Source organism: Pristiophorus japonicus, chromosome 8 (assembly GCF_044704955.1).
Source record: "Pristiophorus japonicus isolate sPriJap1 chromosome 8, sPriJap1.hap1, whole genome shotgun sequence".
Lineage (NCBI taxonomy): Eukaryota > Metazoa > Chordata > Chondrichthyes > Pristiophoridae > Pristiophorus > Pristiophorus japonicus.
Window position 1 is genome coordinate 107,320,920 of NC_091984.1, and position 19,477 is coordinate 107,340,396.

Here is a 19,477-nt window from a genome sequence, read left to right on the forward strand (position 1 = left end):
AAATACTGCAGAAGCTATAAATTTAAAACCAAAACTGAAAATACTGGAAACACTTAGCAAGTCACGCAGAATGTCCCATGGAGCAAAGCAACAAGTCAATGTTTCGGGCACTGTCCTTCATCAGCACCAGAAGATATTACATATTAATAGTGGGGCATGGTGAGAAATGAAGAAATAAACCCCAACATATACACAAGTAAAGAAAAAGATGAGCTGTAAAGTGATTCGATGGAGAAAGGAGATGGTTAATTTATAGATGTGATAATAGCTTGAGACAAAAGGAGACCTGATGAGGGAAAAATTGGAAAATAAATATATACATTGAAACGTGTGAATAATTAAAGCTGGTTGATTAAGTGGAAGAGGGGGAGCATTAAAACCTGGCAAAACAGAACAGGCACTGGTGGCCCAGGAATCGGATGGAAGAAAAAGGCAAGTCAACACCAGGATTGCCAGGTTTTCATGTTCCCCGCCATACCCTCTACCCAACTTAATTAACTTGCTTTAACTATTCACACATTCACTTTATTTTTCTAATTCTTCTGATTATGCTTCTTTTTGTCCCGTGCTATTAACTTGTCTGTTAGGTAATCATTTCCAGTTCTCCACTGAATCACTTTAGAGCTCAGCTTTTTCTTTTGTTTCCCACCTCTCCCTCACCATATAATAAAAACAGAAAATGCAGGAAATACTCAGCAGGTCAGGCAGCATCTGTGGCGAGAAAAAGGGACAACGTTTCAGGTCAATGACCTTTCATCAGAATTTCAGATTTCCAGCATCTGCAGTTTTTTGCTTTTCCTTCTTGTTAGTTGTTCAGCTGTAATATTTTCTGGTCCTGATGACGGGCAATACCCGAAATGTTGACTTATTGCTTCTCTCCACGGATGCTGTGCCTGGCTTGCTGAGTGTTTCCAGCATTTTCTGCTTTTGTTTTTATACTGTTAAAGCTCACTTGTTATCCCACTTTAATGAAATTAAGTGGATAAAGATCCACTGCTGCCCTAGAGTTTTTTGCTGAAATGACACATTTTTGACCAGATACAAATGCTCTGGAAGCAAACGGCTTATGCATTTCGCTTGAAACTCTAAACTGATTCGCTAAATGCATTGCTCAGTTACTGAAAGGGGTATGAGAAGACCAAATTTTGTTTGCTTATGCTTGCAAGTACTTGAAACTGTTCTATTTGCTGAAGAAGTAATTCATCCTCTGGACTTGCTGAACTGTAAGTACATAAATATGCCTTGTACTCTCAATATTAGCTACATTTTTGTGCTTCAGTTTTTTAAATGTGTTCTTTATGTGGGAGAGTTTGCCAAGGCCACATTTATTGCCCATTCCTAGCAGCCCTCAGAAGATGGCAGTGGAACTTCTCCTTGAACCAAGGCAATCTTTGTGGTGATTAGCTGTTTTAGTCTGCAGCCAACTATGCCTGTTTATAATATTGCCACCTACAAAACCTATGGGATATAGTCTGCTCATGGGAACTGTTATTAGGCTGTTGAATAAGAAAATTGTGCAAAAGAATCTGAAATGTAACAATTCTTTGAGGAAACATGTAAACCATTTTGAGAGTGACTCCCAACTCTGAAAGTGACCAGCTACTTTTCTTCAAAGTAAAGCATGTTACCTTTCAGATCAAAATGACTTTCTTAAGCTTCAGTGTGCCCCTTTGTGATCAGCTGGAGGGGTAGCAGTGGCCTTTCCTAGTCCTGCACATGGCTGTAGTCCTATGCCCCCAGAATAGGAGGCAGTAGGAAGAATCCTAACCCTCTTGGAACTCTTGTTCTTCCATTTCAGTATTGTAATCACTCTTTGTCTTCCTACCCTATGCACCATTTTCTGGTCTGCCAGTTAAAGGCAAATTCTATGCCCATCAATTTGGTTTGTAACCTCATTTTAAATTTGTTTAAAGGAAATTGGTAAAGTGCTCTTGAGTTTTCTGGATCGGAGTCCAGCTTACCAGACAGCTCATACATTGAAGGTAGTCATTTTTGTGGTGTATATAGCACACAAATCACTGACTCCACACGGTCTGGTGTAAGTCTAACTGCTGTGACCTTCGTCCTTTATTGTTCAGCTCCAGAGTGCCTCCCAGGGGTGGTGGTCACCCTTATATAGTCCTTGTTACAGGCACTACCAGGGTTTCCCACCGCAGCGCCCTCTGTGGTGTGGCATAGTACTTACATTACATTTAAGGTACTGGGATGATACACACATCATTACATAACATCACACTTGTCCAACGGAAGGCAGGTGGGCATAGACAGTGCGTTAGTATGGTACATATTATCTGGTACATTAACTGGTCATTGACTGGTAGCGGGACCTTGATTTCCTTGTTAGCCGCTATCATTAATTGTACTTCTTCCATTATTTTACACAAATACAGTGGCCATTCAGCATAAAAAAGGTCATTCTTATTATAAATTCACTATCTCACATTAACATTGCTCATTTTAGACTCGCTCTGCCTAACAGAAGTCCTTTGTGGGGACCACCTCTTTGTAAGGCCCTTTTAAGACTCCCGGGTGCATTTCCTCTTTAAGGCGCCATCTTTGATGCAGGAGGATTCCACGAGGCTTCTCCTTGGGTGCCGCCATCTTTGATGTTCTGCAGCTCCGACATGATGCCGCCGCCATCATCTTCTCCGCCGCAGCCTCCGCTGCCACCTGACTTGCCGCCTCTCCTGCGGCCGTCGTGGCCTCTCCAGCGGCCGCACTTGCCACCTCCCCCGTGGCCTCCGTAGCGGTCTCCCCCGCAGCTGCCATGGCCGGGGGGGGGGGGGGGCCCGCCCAACGGCCTCTTCCTCTGCGGGGCTCTTCCGAACCGCCGGTCCCTAGATCCCTCAGCACCCCTCCCGCAGCGCCCTGCCGGCTCACCCCCCCCCCCCCACTAGGCCCCTCTGTGCAGGGCTGCTTGCCTGTGGGGGCTGGGGCTGCAGGGCAGGGTCTCTGTGTGAGGTCAGGGCCTGGGACTTGCCTGTGGGGATTAAGGCTGCAGGGTCTCTGTGTGAGGTCCGGGCCTGGGACTTGCCTGTGGGTGGATTGAGGCTGCAGTTCCAGCTCAGTCGGCGCTGCTCTTTGGGGATCCGGGGCACGGCAGCACCCTGGGGAGCAGCAGCCTGTGGGGTGATGAAGTCTGCCCAGCTCCCATGGACCTTCCCCATCCACCTCCGGCCGAGGAGTGTCGGCCCATCGCCTGCAACGACCCACAAAGGTAAAGCGTGCGTCTCGTCCCGGTGGGATACCTGCACCATCGCTCTGCCGAGAACAGGTATTAGTTCCCTGGTGTAGGTACGCAGCTTCACCATGACCGGGACCAGCTTGGGTCGTGCAGCTGGGTTAATCCACAGTTTATCAAAAGTTCTCCGACTCATCAATGACGGACCTGAGCCCGTGTCCACTTCCATACTCACTGGGACTCCGTTGATTTTTACTTCACTTATCACTGGGGGCGAATCGTCGGTGCACGTATACAGTCCAAGCACCTCATCATCTTCTACCTGCTCCTCGCCGAACAGTGGATCATCCCCCATCTCCTCAGCCACATGGTGAGTCCGATTTCTTTTACACATACGCTGAAGGTGGCCTTTAACGTGGCAGGTATTGCACGTGTACTCCGCAAACCTGCACCGGTGAGCCCCATGGCTTCCTCCACAACGCCAGCATGGTGCTGCTTGATTGGCCCCCCTCAGCGGACTCTGAGCTCCAGGATCCCGAGGTCCGTGCTCTCTGCCCCAGGCAGAGCCACGTTCTGCAGTTTTGTCCGTGGTGGGCGCTATCCTGTGGACAGTGCCTGCTGGGTTCGAGACTGTGTGGATCATGTGCTTGGTGCTGCAAGTCGAGGTCATATGTGCCAGGCTGATGGTGATGGCCTTTGTCAGAGTGACTGTGGGTTCCGTGGCCAGCAGCTTGTGAAGGAGGCCCCGCAAAGCCTCGTCAAGGTGTGCCCCAAAATCACACGGCGCCGCGAGTCTCCTGAGGTCCGCAGCATATTTGGTGACATCCTGGCCCTTGGGTCTGCAGTGATGGTAAAATTTGTATCTGGCCGTGAGGATGCTCTCCTTCGGTTTCAACTGGTCACGAATGAGTTCAGTCAGCTCCTCGTATGACTTGTCCCTGGCGCTCCCAGGTGCCAGCAAATCCCTGACGAGACAGTAAACTTCATCTCCACAACTGGAGAGCAATATCGCCTTACGCTTGTCTCTCATTGCGTATGTGTCCTCCGTCAGGTCATTTGCTGTGAAATAGTACTCGAGCCTTTCCGTAAAGGCCTCTCAATCATTGCCCACGGTAAAATCCTTTAGCGAGCCCAGAGTAGCCATGGTTGCGTGGAGTTCCTTGTCACCAATGTGGTGCATGTAGCACACAAATCACTGACTCCACACGGTCTGGTGTAAATCTAACTGCTGTGACCTTCGTCCTTTATTGTTCAGCTCCAGAGTGCCTCCCAGGTGTGGTGGTCAGCCTTATATAGCCCTTGTTACAGGCACTACCAGGGTTTCCCACCGCAGCGCCCTCTGTGGTGTGGCATAGTACTTGCATTACATTTGAGGTACTGGGACGATACACACATCATTACATAACAATTTTGTTAACCTAAAAAAGTCAAAGTGAGTTATATAGGACAGGAAAGTTAAGTTATTTTCTCAGCACATAATTAGTGTTATTTTGAAAAAGAATAATGTACTGATTCTGGCCCTCGGCCTTTTTAAAAGTCCAAAAGGACAAGCTTGGGCAATAAGTTTGTAGACAAGTTAATGAACATTGTTCTTTTTAGCATAGACCAGTATTTGATGAACAATATAGAGCGAATGGATCACAGATGCAATATACCTGTTTTTAAAAAAAAATACCAGTCTCCTTTGAGACTTGGATCAGCGGCATTTTCCAAGTACTATTCCCTCATCTAATTCATCTTGGAGACTATTCCACAATCTGCGTCAGCTACCACAAGTGTGATTAAAACCAAACTGAGTAATCTAGACGGAGCCAAATGAAACCGCTTCCAGGTTACCCAACCAGAACTAGTACTACTCCTCCTTTTCCTTTTTTCTTCTTTCTCCTTTCCTCCTTTTCTTTCCTTCTTTCTCTTTCCTCCTTTTCTTTCTTTCCTTTTCTTCTTCCGTCCTCCCCCCTTCCCTCCCGCACCCCCAGTAAATATCGCATCCATTGTTTCTGAGAGGCAAATCCATATTTCATAAAAGGTTTTGTAAACAAATATGCTGTGTATAGTAAAAATATGTGGATAAAATCTACGTATCTGCACCTTTGGTGATGCACTTGCAGGAAAATTCTAATCTTGATATTCTTCAGTGTGGAGCAAATCTATTTTTTTCTGAATGATCGTATTTGTTTTGTCGCAATCACATGTTGAGTTGTAGAAATGGAATCTATTATTTACTGTTCAAACTACTAAAGGTTTGCAGTGCCTTTCTATCAATTATGAAGATGAAAGGCGGGTTTAGCCTATGAAATGTTTTAGGCATTGCTTGGCATTGTGAAGCTGCTTGTCCTACAAAATAGTGTCACGGTTCATACAAGTAAAATAAATCCTGTGTAATGTATTTTTGACATATCGGTGTTTTATATTTATTTTTACAGATAGGGGATAGAAGTGGTGAACTCACAGCTCGGATGAATCTTTCAGACCTTCAGATGGTGTTGGGCATTAGTTACAGTACAAACAACTCCATCTTATCCACAAGCCATGAACTGGATTATAACTCACAAGGTGGGTGCAAAGAGATCCTGTGACAGGAAGTCCCTTGCGACCCCAACTCTAACCTGTGCTCTGTGAGCGCAGCTCCCTGCTGCGATCTGCTGTCGAAATGCAGATCTCGGCATGAATGTGTTTGGTATTGGCATTTTTCTGCTCATCAATCTTGATTTCCCATAGATAGGACTTGAATATTTCATCTGTTTTCTTGTGTCCAGCTAAAACATGATTATTAGTACTGGTCTAAAGTGTATCTTGGGATTCAAAAATTGTTTAATTCTGTTTGTACAAGCGTATCTTTTTTTAGTACCCACAAGAACTGATCATGTGCTCCATATGGATCCAACGGAGCTGAATACAATTATAGTGGGAGAGGGAGGAGGAGATGCGGAGGAGGAGGTGGTGGGGGAGCAGGGAAGCAATGCCTAGAGACATGAAGGATAATAAATGGAAATGTGGTGCATTTGGGGGAGACCTTGGTTTTCTAGTTAAAATAATGCCATTGCATCCTGTATGTAATTATTACCAAGATTTAATAATTTCAGCTTTACTCATATGGTTTGTTGAAAACAAATTCTTAAGGCCATTGAGTCAGTAAGTTTAAGTAGTGTTAAAGAAAAGATCTGTTCATTGAACTACAAGAGCTTTGGCTACTTCATGGGCAGTGGCAAAAGTTACTCTAGACTCCCTTCGTAAAGTATCGTAAGACCAGTCCTTGCACCTTTATTAAATAATGTAAAGGCATCTTCAATTATAGTTTCCAGTTAAGAAGAGGTACTAAAAAGGAGTAATACCTTTTTAAGACTTGCTTTTCCCTGATGAACAGAAAATTGTCCCAATGTATTTTGCTGGGGTGTAAAAGGAGATAGAGAGGTTATATTTTTGCACAGTTAATAACTCCGCTGTAGTTAAATGATCAAGAATGAAAGCAGCAGCAAAAACTGTATTATTAATCTTTTATTCTTGTAGGTGCTCGACCAAGGCTAGGGCGTCGACAAAGTATGGAAAAAATGGACATAATGAAGTTAACACCAGATAAGGTACTGGCATTTAAAATTCTAGAAAATATTTCCACAACTTGTAATATATTGTGAGCCAAAAAAAGAGACATTAGGACAACTTAGTCAAGGAGGAAGTTTTTAAGGAGTGTCTTAAAGGAGCACAGTGAAGTGGAGAGGTTTAAGGAGAGAAGTCAAGAGCTTAAAGCTGAGACGGCTTACGGCAAGGCTGCTAAAGGTAGGCCGAAGGAAATCGGGATGCACAAGAGACCAGAATTGGAGGAAAGCAAAGTTCTTGGGAGGTTGTAGGGATGGAGGAGGTTACAGAGAAGGGAGGGGCAAAGCCATGGAGCAATTTGAACACAAGGATGAGAATTTTAAATTTGAGGTGTTTGTGGACCGGGAACCAATGTAGGTCAGTGAGCACAGGGGTGATGGGTGAACACAAGAATTTAACGGGACATGGTATGCGTTAGGATACCAGCAGCAGAGTTTTGGATGAGCTCAAGTTTATGGAGGATGGAGAATGGGAGACTGGTCGGGAAAGCATTGGAATAGTTGAGTCTGGAGGTAACAATAGCAAGGATGACAGTTTTAGCAGCAGATGGCTGAGGCAGGCAGAAATGGGCAATATTACAAAGGTGGAAATAGGTAGTCTTGGTGTTGGAGAGGATATGGGGTCAGAAGCTCAGCTCAGGATAAACTAAGACGCTGAGGTTTCAAACCGTCTGGTTCAGCTTGAGACAGTAGCAGGGAGAGAGATGGAATCGCTGGTTGGGGAATAGAGTTTGTGGTGGGGGCCGAAGACTATGGGCCGTAATTAATGGCCTCTACGCATGCACCTGTAGGGTCCGCGCAAGTTCTGGGTTTAAGTATGTGCTGCGAAAACCCAGAACTTGCAACCTGTCAAAAATTCTCAGAGGAAAAGGCAGGTGTATCTTCTGCGCTTTCATGGGAATGTGCTGTGGTAAGGGAGGGGATGTTGGGGGTGATTGAAAAGTGGACCAGGGTGTCATGGAGAGAATGATCCGTTCAGAATTCTGAAGGGGAAGATGTGTTTGGTGGTGAGATCACGCTGGGGATGGTGGAGGATGATCTATTCAATGCGGAGATTGTTGGGGTGAAAGGTGAGGACAAGGGGATCCCTATCGTGGATCTGGGAGGGAGGGGAAGTGCGGGAAATGGAAAGGACATGGTCGAGGGCCCTGTCAACCACGGTCGAGAGGAATCCTTGGTTGAGGAAAAAGGAAGACCTATCGAAAGCACTAGTATGGAAGATGCCATTATCAGAACAGAGGAGATGGAGAAACTGAAAGAATGGAATAGAATCCTTATAGGAAGCAAGATGGGAGGAAGTGTAGTCAAGGTTGCTGTGAGAGTCACTGGACTTATAGTGGGTGTTGGTCAATGGCCACATACTGCTTGGATAATGAGTCTAAATGGGGTAGAGGAGCAAATGGATCTAGGGGCAAATCACTAAAGCTACGACACATGTTAATGTGCCCATAAAGGTAAACCAAGCACTGGGATTCATTTCTAGAGGGATAGAATTGAAAAGCAGGGAAATTATGTTAAACTTGTATAGAACCTTGGTTAGATGACACTTTGAGTGCTCTGCACAGTTCTGGTCTTGTTATAATAGGGATATAGAGGCATTGAATAAGGTGCAAAAAAGATTTACAAATAATGCCAGAACTGAAGAATTGAGAGGTTATGACTGTCAGGATAGGTTGACCAGGCTGGGGTCACCATAGAGGTGACCTGATCGAGGTCTTTAAAATGATAAAGGGTAATCCGAGAGAAATGTTTACTTTTGTATGGGTTTCAAAAACTAGGGGACATCAATCAATCAATCAATCCAATAGGGAATTCAGGAGAAACGTCTTTACGCAAAGAATGGTAATAACGTGGAGAACACTACCATAAAGAGTAGTTGAGGTGAATAGCATTGATGCATTTAAGGAGAAGCTAGATAAGCACAGGAGGGAGAAAATAATAGGTATGCTGATGGGGTTAGATGAAAAGGAGTGAAAGGCAGCTCATTTGGAGCATAAATGAATTTCAACACGGATAAATGTGAGATACTACATTTTGGTAAGAAAAATAAGGGAGTCACATATCACTTGGAAAATAAGAATCTAAATGGGGTAGAGGAACAAAGGGATCGCTTACAAATACACGTCACTAACAGTAGTGATGCAGGTAAATAAGGCCATTTTTTAAAAAAACAAGCACTTGAGCTTATTTCTAGAGGGATGGAATTGAAAAGTAGAGAAGTTATGCTAAACTTGGTTCGGACCTTGGTTAGACCACGCTTGAGTATTGTGTACAATTCTGGTCACTGTATTATAAAAAACTGGAGAGGTTGCAAAAAAGATTTACAAGGATGGTACTGGAAATGCGAGGTTATACTTATTGGGAAAGGGTGAACAGGTTGGGTCTCTTAAGAGAAGGCTGAGGGGTGACCTAATGGGGGTCTTTAAAATCATGAAAGGTTTTGATAGAGCAGACACCGAGAGAGTGTTTCCACTTGTGGGGAAAAGCAAAACTAGAGGCCATCACTGCTAGATAGTCACCAAGAAATCAAATAGAGAATTCAGAAGAAACTTCTTTACCCAGAAAGTGGTGAGAATGTAGACCTTGCTACCACAGGGAGCTGTTGAGGCAAATAGTATAGATGCTTTTAAGAGAAATCTAGATAAGCATCTGAGGAGTAGGGAATAGAGGATTGTGCTGATAGTTAGATAATGAAAGACTGGAAGAGGCTCGTGGAGCATAAATACCGGCACGGACTGGTTGGGCCAAATGGCCTGCTTCTATGCTGTAGACTTGATTTAACAATGCCAAGTAATTTTTCATATTTCTGCAGGACAGATGACTGCTGTTGTGTAAAATGATTTTTATAGCAAAGGTAAAGAAGTAATTGCTGTAATAAATAAATGGGTCTTTCCAGCAGGCTCGTGCATATTGAACTCTACATTTAATTTGCTGGGAAACTAAAAATTTTAAGCTGAAAGTATTCCTTCCCCTTCACTGACTACATTGCAGACAGACTGTTGATGCTTTATTTAGTTTGTTTGTTTGTTTGTTTATAGTGCTGCAAAACATTTTAATCTGTAGGAACAAACTTTGGAATGAGAGAATATGGCCTAGATATTTGATCCCACTGCACCCAATTACAGGCGTAAAACGGGTGCCTAAAGGTCCAATATTGTAGGCAGTGTACACGTGCCCATCCTGCGCAGGAAAAGCAACGCCTGCCATATTGGATTGGGTGGGGGTTAGCCTTTAGAGGAAGCTGAAAGAGATGGCTGGCTGCTGAAAGCAGCTGATGGCAAATGTGTAGGGTGGCATAGAAGTGAGAAGAAAAAAGAGGATACGGTGTGAAGAAACTGTGTGGGTCACTCGTCACGGCCACAATGCTTCTCCTATCCCTGCTGTCGAACGTCCTTAAGTGGAGAAAGGATGTGCAGGTGGCCTGACTTCTCTGGTCACTACCTGCTGCCTCATGATGTGTGCGACCTAGTCCAGCAAAAAAAGGGACATGTTCGTTGCATCCTTTTGAACTATTTTGAGTATGTGCCAGTCATGATTGAATAGTGTGGATTTTGTGTGCAAAATGTGAGTTGTGGGTTGTACTAGTACTGAGTAGGAGGAGACGGTTGAGTGAAGTGTGGTGCAGTAATTGCAGGAGAGTGTATAGAAGGAAGTGTCGGGTTGCAGGTGTCGGGAGAGAATAATGGAGGTAAGTGGTAGGATGCTTACTATGATCACTCTGGTGAGGTTATTGAACTACTTTCCTGTGAGCTAAGCTGCTTGCATTCACTTCTACAGACATCATAAGAACATAAGAATTAGGAACAGGAGTAGGCCATCTAGCCCCTTGAGCCTGCTCCGCCATTCAATAAGATCATGGCTGATCTGGCCGTGGACTCAGCTTCACTTACCTGCCCGCTCCCCATAACCCTTAATTCCCTTATTGGTTAAAAATCTATCTATCTGTGACTTGAATACATTCAATGAGCTAGCCTCAACTGCTTCCTTGGTCAGAGAATTCCACAGATTCACAACCCTCTGGGAGAAGAAATTCCTTCTCAACTCGGTTTTAAATTGGCTCCCCTGTATTTTGAGGCTGTGCCCCTAGTTCTAGTCTCCCCTACCAGTGGAAACAACCTCTCTGCCTCTATCTTGTCTATCCCTTTCATAATTTTAAATGTTTCTATAAGATCACCCCTCATCCTTCTGAACTCCGAGTAAAGACCCAGTCTACTCAATCTATCATCATAAGGTAACCCCCTCATCTCCGGAATCAGCCTAGTGAATCGTCTCTGTACCCCCACCAAAGCTAGTATATCCTTCCTTAATTAAGGTGACCAAAACTGCACGCAGTACTCCAGGTGCGGCCTTACCAATACCCTATACAGTTGCAGCAGGACTTCCCTGCTTTTGTACTCCATCCCTCTCGCAATGAAGGCCAACATTCCATTTGCCTTCCTGATTACCTGATGCACCTGCAAACTAACTTTTTGGGATTCATGCACAAGGACCCCCAGGTCCCTCTGCACCTCAGCATGTTGTAATTTCTCCCCATTCAAATAATAATCCCTTTTACTGTTTTTTTTTCCCCAAGGTGGATGACCTCACACTTTCCGACATTGTATTCCATATGCCAAACCTTAGCCCATTCGCTTAACCTATCCAAATCCCTTTGTAGCCTCTCTGTGTCCTTTACACAACCCGCTTTCCCACTAATCTTTGTGTCATCTGCAAATTTTGTTACACTACACTCTGTCCCCTCTTCCAGGTCATCTATGTATATTGTAAACAGTTGTGGTCCCAGCACCGATCCCTGTGGCACACCACAAACCACCGATTTCCAACCTGAAAAGGACCCATTTATCCCGACTCTCTGCTTTCTGTTCACCAGCCAATTCTCTATCCATGCTAATACATTTCCTCTGACTCCGCGTACCTCTATCTTCTGCAGTAACCTTTTGTGTGGCACCTTATCGAATGCCTTTTGGAAATCTAAATACATCACATCCATCGGTACAACTCTATCCACCATGCTCGTTATATCCTCAAAGAATTCTAGTAAATTAGTTAAACATGATTTCCCCTTCATGAATCCATGCTGCGTCTGCCTGATTGCACTATTCCTATCTAGATGTCCCGCTATTTCTTCCTTAATGATAGCTTCAAGCATTTTCCCCACTACAGATGTTAAACTAACCGGCCTATAGTTACCTGCCTTTTGTCTGCCCCCTTTTTTAAACAGAGGCGTTACATTAGCTGCTTTCCAATCCGCTGGTACCTCCCCAGAATCCAGAGAATTTTGGTAGATTGTAACGAATGCATCTGCTATAACTTCCGCCATCTCTTTTAATACCTCTTTTAATGCATTTCATCAGAACCAGGGGACTTGTCTACCTTGAGTCCCATTAGCCTGTCCAGCACTACCCCCCTAGTGATAGTGATTGTTTCAAGGTCCTCCCTTCCCACATTCCCGTGACCAGCAATTTTTGGCATGGTTTTTGTGTCTTCCACTGTGAAGACCGAAGCAAAATAATTGTTTAAGGTCTCAGCCATTTCCACATTTCCCATTATTAAATCCCCTTCTCATCTTCTAAGGGACAAACATTTACTTTAGTCACTCTTTTCCGTTTTATATATCTGTAAAAGCTTTTACTATCTGTTTTTATGTTTTGTGCAAGTTTACCTTCGAAATCTATCTTTCTTTATTGCTTTTTTAGTAATTCTTTGCTGTTGTTTAAAATTTTCCCAATCCTCTAGCTTCCCACTAACCTTGGCCACCTTATACGCATTGGTCTTTGATTTAATACTCCTTTATTTCCTTGGTTATCCACGGCTGGTTATCCCTTCTCTTACCGCCTTTTTCACTGGAATATATTTTTGTTGCGCACTATGAAAGAGCTCCTTAAAAGTCCTCCACAGTTCCTCAATTGTGCCACCGTTTAGTCTGTGTTTCCAGTCTACTTTAGCCAACTCTGCCCTCATCCCACTGTAGTCCGCTTTGTTTGAGCATAGTACGCTAGTTTCTGACACAACTTCCTCACTCTCAATCTGTATTACAAATTCAACCATACTGTGATCACTCATTCCGAGAGGATCTTTTACTAGAAGAGTGTTTATTTTTCCTGTCTCATTGCACAGGACCAGATCTAAGATAGCTTGCTCCCTTGTAGGTTCTGTTACATACTGTTCTAAGAAACAATCCCGTATGAATTCCTCCTCCACTGTCATGTTGCCTGCCTCATTCCGGGGGAGGGAGGGAGGGAGAAGGAGAGAAGAGGAGAGAAGACCCAGGCGCCATCACTGGAGCGCGTAATACACCCTCCGATAACATTGTCTGCTGTCTTCAGCTACTCAGCACCTGCCCTTTAATTGGTGCTGACTGCCGTGACATAGCGTTGGAGACACCAGATTTCCCAACTCCCACGCAGGCCTGCAGCCAATAAGAGTTGCTAGCACCAATGTCACGTATTTGGGCACGCAAAATCAGAAGATTTTTCTGACTGGATACATTCTACATTTGGTGAATCAGAATGCAACCCCTGACTTTGGGCCTCGTAGTTGAAAAATATCATCTAAAGTGGCTCATCCAGAGTGGTCCATTTTGTGACATTGCAGTTGATTCTCACTTGAGATGGATTTAAAAAACGGTCTGCAGCCTTATCTGCCCAATTAACCCTGATGGTTGGTCCCCTGCTTTCAGAAGTATACTGCTGGGCAGCCGAAGCGCTTGCCTGAAACCACTGGTAGGCCTCTTTCCCATACAAAGCAGGATCCTGATGACTTAGTTGGGACACCGTTTGCAATTTAAAGTGACACATGGGTGGAGCTTGCTTCGTGAATGTTGCACCCATGTGTACTGGGATTCCGATCAGGACACAGAGAAAAGTTTGAAAAGGTTTTTTTTGTGGATCCAGAAGGAGCAGAAATGTTCCCCTTAACTGTAGAAAAATACTGCGGGCCTCTGGCCTCTCTCTTCGCAGCTACCTGTGGGCCTCTGCCGGTGTCCTGATCGGTTGACATTACTGAGGCCGAAGAGCAGTGAGCTACAGCAGGGGGCTTGTCTGGCCTTCACAGCTTGTCTGCTAATTTCAAATGAGGCATAGCCTCAATCACAGGCTGATGGGCACCCAAAAGTCAAAATTGACTCCATTCTTTCGCACTTGCTGTCTGGAAAAAATGGGAGCAGTGGTTATGATCTGAAATTGTTGAATTAATTTCAAGTCCTGAATGCTGTTTGGGACTCTGGTCCTCGAGTTTCCACAGACGTACCTTTTCAGAATATAAACTCTTATTGTCTCATGCAGAAAATATAAGAATAATAGATGTATTGCAAAAGCAAAATACTGCGGATGCTAGAAATCTGAAATAAACAAAATGCTGTAAACGCTCAGCAGGTCAGGCAGCATCTGTGGAGAGAGACACAGAGTTAACGTTTCAGGTCAATGGCCTTTCGTCATGTATTGCATTCTGTTCCAGAATGTAGAGCCAGATGCTACTGGAAAATTCCAGCTAGTTTTCAGTCAGCATGCTTTCAACCCATACCCAGGGGCAGAAAGGAGAGAATACATGATTACAGAAATGCTGGAAATACTCAGGTCAGGCAGCATCTGTGAAGAGAGAAACAGAGTTTAAGTTTCAGGTCAATGACCTTTCGTCAGAATTGGAAAACATTACATCTGTAACAGGTTTTTAGCAAGTACAGAGGTAAGGTAAAGGGGGGGAGGAAAGGAAAGAACGATAGTGGGGAAGGCAGGAGCGATTAAATGCCAAAAGGGAGTGGTAATAGGGCAAGTGAATAAACAAAAGATGGGTCTAGAAGAGCTGTAAATGGTAACAACAGAACCATTACCAGCACCTGCCGTCTGGAAAAAATGGGAGCAGTGGTTATGATCTAAAATTGTTGAACTCATTAAGGCTGTAAAGTGCCTAATTGAAAGATGAGGAGCTGTTCCTCGAGCTTCTGTTGAGCTTCATTAGAACAGTGTAGGGGGCAGAGGTCAGAGTGAGAGGGGACTGGAGCGGAGAATTAAAATGACAAATAATCGGAAGCTTGCAGACTAAACGGAGGTATTCTGCAAAGCGGTCACCCAATCTGCATTTGGTCTCCACATTGTCAGTATACTAAATTGAAAGTAAATCGCTGTTTCACCTGGAAGGTGTGACGGTGGGAAGGGAGCAGGTGAAAGGGCCACTGTTGCATCTCCTGTTCTTGCACAGGAAGGTGCTGTGGGAAGGGAAGCGGGTGATGGGGGATGGGATTAATTGAAGAATGGACCAGGGTACTGAGGAGGTAACAGTCCCTTTGGAATGCTGAAGGGGGAAGTTGTGTTTGGAAGTGACGGAGAATGATCCGTTGAATGTGGAGGCTGGTGGGATAGCAGGTGAGGTCAAGGGGAACTCTGTTGTGGTTCTTGGAGGGAGGGGAAGGAGTGAGAGCAGAAGTGCAAGAAATGGGATGGACACGACTGAGGGCCCTGTCAATCACGGTGGAGGAGAATTCTCAATTGAGAAAAAAGGAAGACATATTGGAAGCACTAGTATGAAAGGTGTCAGAACAGGTGCAACGGAGACAGAGAATACATGATTACTCCTTCCCTAGCTTAACCCTCGATTATTATTACTGATAATCATTTGAGATGTATTCAATTGCGAGATAATCACCTAAGGCTGGAAAGGATACTGATGTCAGTACAGTGTCAAGTAATTGAAGATGGAACTTTCTACTGTCTCAAGTGAATCTCCCCTGGTTTTTTCTGTCTGAGGCTACAAGTTGACTTGCGAAATGGGAAATATTTCCTCTCTCTGCGAAGGCAATCTCTGTTTTGCCATCTTTCCCCTAATACTTTAGGAGAGGTTTTTTTGTGTGTGTGAGTGGAGTGGAGTGATAAATTCCTCTTCAATTCAAACTACTACTTGTTCCCCTCTTTCCTCCAATCCAATGATCAACAAATGTTCAGTGGCTATATTTTTGAGTTATTTTAATGTGCAGGTTTTGTAATATTGATGAACTGATGTGTTTTGTCCAGGTTCCTATCTGGAACAGTGAAATTCTTGTGAAACAGAAACCTGCACTTTGGAAGCCATCAACCAAGTTGCTGTTTGTAAATCGATTCAGGGGCAAAAAGCACAAAAGTAACAATTCGTCTGCAAAAGTTCTTAAGGATACCAGTAATTCTGTGGTCATAAATGATGCGAGAGTCCACATGTCACAAAAGGTAACCCATGTTGCAATACTTTGTTTACAGCTTGTGGTTTGATAAATGATGCACAGCACACCAAACTCTTTATAAAGCATTCATGAATCCAAATAGAACAAATTTCTCAATTCATGTGTTATGATTTTCATCTATCTCCTTTCCCAATCTTGGCTGCATCACTTGCCCTTTGGGAGGGAAAAGTCAATGGAAGAGTCATTCATGAGAAAAAGACAAAATGCGCCTGAATGGAACATATTTAATACAAGCAAAGCCACTTTAATGTATTCTCATAGAACCAAATGGATGCATTCTCCTGAAGGGCCATTCCTTTAGCAAGTGGATGTACTTGGAAGCTAATGAGGTTTAAGTGGATACAGCTAAATAGGTGTTTGGTTAGCTTCATTTTTCTTCGCTAACTGCAGTCAGGTTAAGTCCATTTAGAAGTTTGTTCTCCTTGTGCGAATGAAACATGTTACACCTTGGCACTGGAGTCACGTTTAACTTGGCTTAAATTTTGGGTTTGGGTATAGGGCTGGGGGTGGGGGCGGTTGTTGCAGGTAAATGTCTGCAGAACCGATGATGGTGAAGGCAAAAGTGAGTGAATGAATAATTTTCATACAATTGTTATTTATCACTAAAGAATAATTGCAGTAATTTATTTTATATATGAACACAGGTGTCGGCCATTGCTTAGTGGCAGCACACTCGCCTCTGCGTCAGACAGTTTTGGGTTTAAGCTCCACTCCAGGGACTTGAGCACATAATCAGGCTGACACTTCAGTGTAGTACTGAGGTGGACATAAAATATCCCATGGCAGTATTTTGAACACCAGCAAGGGAGTTCTCCCGGTGTCCTAGCCAATTATCCCTTTAAGCTGCGCGGTCATGCAGCACTCCAAGGATAGCACGCAGTCGGTGAGCTGGCTTTTACATTAAAAAAAAAATGTGCATGCGCGGACTTTTGAATGTACTGTGTGGCGTAAAAGAAAATTACAGGGAACATTGGTCCTAGCCAATATTTATCCCTCAACTGACATCACTGAAACAGATTATCTGGTCATTTATTGCTGTTTATGGCACCTCATTACAACAAGTGACTACACTTTAAGTGTAATACATTGGCTGGAGGGCAGAGAAACCTAAAGCAAAAAGGGCCACATTACAGCAAAATTCTAAAGGGGCAAAGTGAGTTAGAAAGACAAGCCTGAAGGCTCTGTGCCTCAATGCGAGGAGTATTCGGAATAAGGTGGACGAATTAACTGCGCAGATTGCAGTTGACGGGTATGATGTAATTGGCATCACGGAGACATGGCTCCAGGGTGACCAAGGCTGGGAACTCAACATCCAGGGGTATTCAACATTTAGGAAGGATAGACAGAAAGGAAAAGGAGGCGTGGTGGCATTGCTAGTTAAAGAGGAAGTTAATGCAATAGTAAGAAAGGACATTAGCTTGGATGATGTGGAATCGGTATGGGTGGAGCTACGGAATACCAAAGTGCAGAAAACGCTAGTGGGAGTTGTGTACAGACCATCAAACAAGAAATTAGGGATGCATGCAATAAAGGTACAGCAGTTATCATGGGTGACTTTAATCTATATATTGATTGGGCTAACCAAACTGGGAGCAATGCGGTGGAGAAGGATTTCCTGGAGTGTATTAGGGATGGTTTTCTAGACCAATATGTCAAGGAACCAACTATAGGGAGCTGGCCATCCTAGACTGGGTGATGTGTAATGAGAAAGGACTAATTAGCAATCTTGTTGTGCGAGGCCCCTTGGGGAAGAGTGACCATAATATGGTAGAATTCTTAAGATGGAGAGTGACACAGTTAATTCTAGGTCCTGAACTTGAGGAAAGGTAACTTCAATGGTTTGAGGCGTGAATTGGCTAGAATAGACTGGCAAATGATACTTAAAGGGTTGACGGTGGATAGGGAATGGCAAACATTTAAAGATCACATGGATGAACTTCAGCAATTGTCCATCCCTATCTGGAGTGAAAATAAAACGGGGAAGGTGGCTCAACAGTGGCTAACAAGGGAAATTAAGGATAGTGTTAAATCCAAGGAAGGCATATAAATTGGCCAGAAAAAGCAGCAAACCTGAGGACTGGGAGAAATTTAGAATTCAGCAGAGGAGGACAAAGGGTTTAATTAAGAGGGGGAAAATAGAGTACGAGAAGAAGCTTGCTGGGAACATAAAAACTGACTGCAAAAGCTTCTATAGATATGTGAAGAGAAAAAGATTAGTGAAGACAAACGTAGGTCCCTTGCAGTCATCTTCAGGTGAATTTATAATGGGGAACAAAGAAATGGAAGACCAATTGAACAAATACTTTGGTTCTGTCTTCACGAAGGAAGACACAAATAACCTTCCGGAAGAACTAGGGGACCGAGGGTCTTGTGAGAAGGAGGAACTGAAGGATATTCTTATTAGGCGGGAAATTGTGTTAGGGAAATTGATGGGATTGAAGGCCGATAAATCCCCGGGGCCTCATAGTCTGCATCCCAGAGTACTTAAGGAAGTGGCCCTAGAAATAATGTATGCATTGATGATCATTTTCCAATAGTCTATCAACTGGATAAGTTCCCATGGACTGTAGGATAGCTAAGGTAACACCACTTTTTAAAAAGGGAGGGAGAGAGAAAGCGGGTAATTATAGACCGGTTAGCCTGACATCAGTAGTGGGGAAAATGCTAGAATCAATTATTAAAGATGAAATAGCAGCGCAGTTGGAAAGCAGTGACCGGATCGATCCAAGTCAGCATGGATTTATGAAAGTGAAATCATGCTTGACAAATCTTCTGGAATTCTTTTGAGGATGTAACTAGCAGAGTGGACAAGGGAGAACCAGTGGATGTGTTGTATTTGGACTTTCAAAAGGCTTTTGACAGGGTCCCACACAAGATTAGTGTGCAAAATCGGGGCACATGGCATTGGGGGTAATGTACTGACGTGGATAGAGAACTGGTTGGCAGACAGGAAGCAGAGAGTCGGGATAAATGAGTCCTTTTCAGAATGGCAGGCAGTGACTAGTGGAGTGCTGCAGGGCTCAGTGCTGGAACCCCAGCTCTTTACAATATACATCAATGATTTAGATGAAGGAATTGAGTGTAATATCTGCAAGTTTGCAGATGATACTAAACTGGGTGGCGGTGTGAGTTGTGAGGGGGATGCTAAGAAGCTGCAGGGTGACTTGGACAGGTTAGGTGAGTGGGCAAATGCATGGCAGATGCAGTATAATGTGGACAAATTAGAGGTTATCCACTTTGGGGGCAAAAACGCGAAGACAGAATATTATCTGAATGGCGGCAGATTAGGAAAAGGGGAGGTGCAACGAGACCTGGGTGTCATAGTTAATCAGTCATTGAAAGTTGGCATACAGGTACAGCAAGCGGTGAAGAAGGCAAGTGGTATGTTGGCCTTCATGGCTGGGGGATTTGAGTGTAGGAGCAGGGAGGTCTTGCTGCAGTTGTACAGGGACTTGGTGAGGCCTCACCTGGAATATTGTGTTCAGTTTTGGCCTC

General features: G+C 44.0%; 1 protein-coding gene across 2 annotated transcripts in view; it reads left to right on the forward strand.

Moving 5' to 3' along the window:
• Positions 1-19,477, forward strand: part of gpsm2 (G protein signaling modulator 2) — a 99,447-nt gene that overhangs the window by 67,271 nt on the left and 12,699 nt on the right. For both annotated transcript variants that reach the window (XM_070887272.1, XM_070887273.1), the window contains exons 10-12: positions 5,605-5,734; positions 6,689-6,759; positions 15,780-15,968. In XM_070887272.1, the coding sequence (XP_070743373.1) occupies positions 5,605-5,734; positions 6,689-6,759; positions 15,780-15,968 (390 nt within the window). The remainder of the gene's footprint in view (positions 1-5,604; positions 5,735-6,688; positions 6,760-15,779; positions 15,969-19,477) is intronic.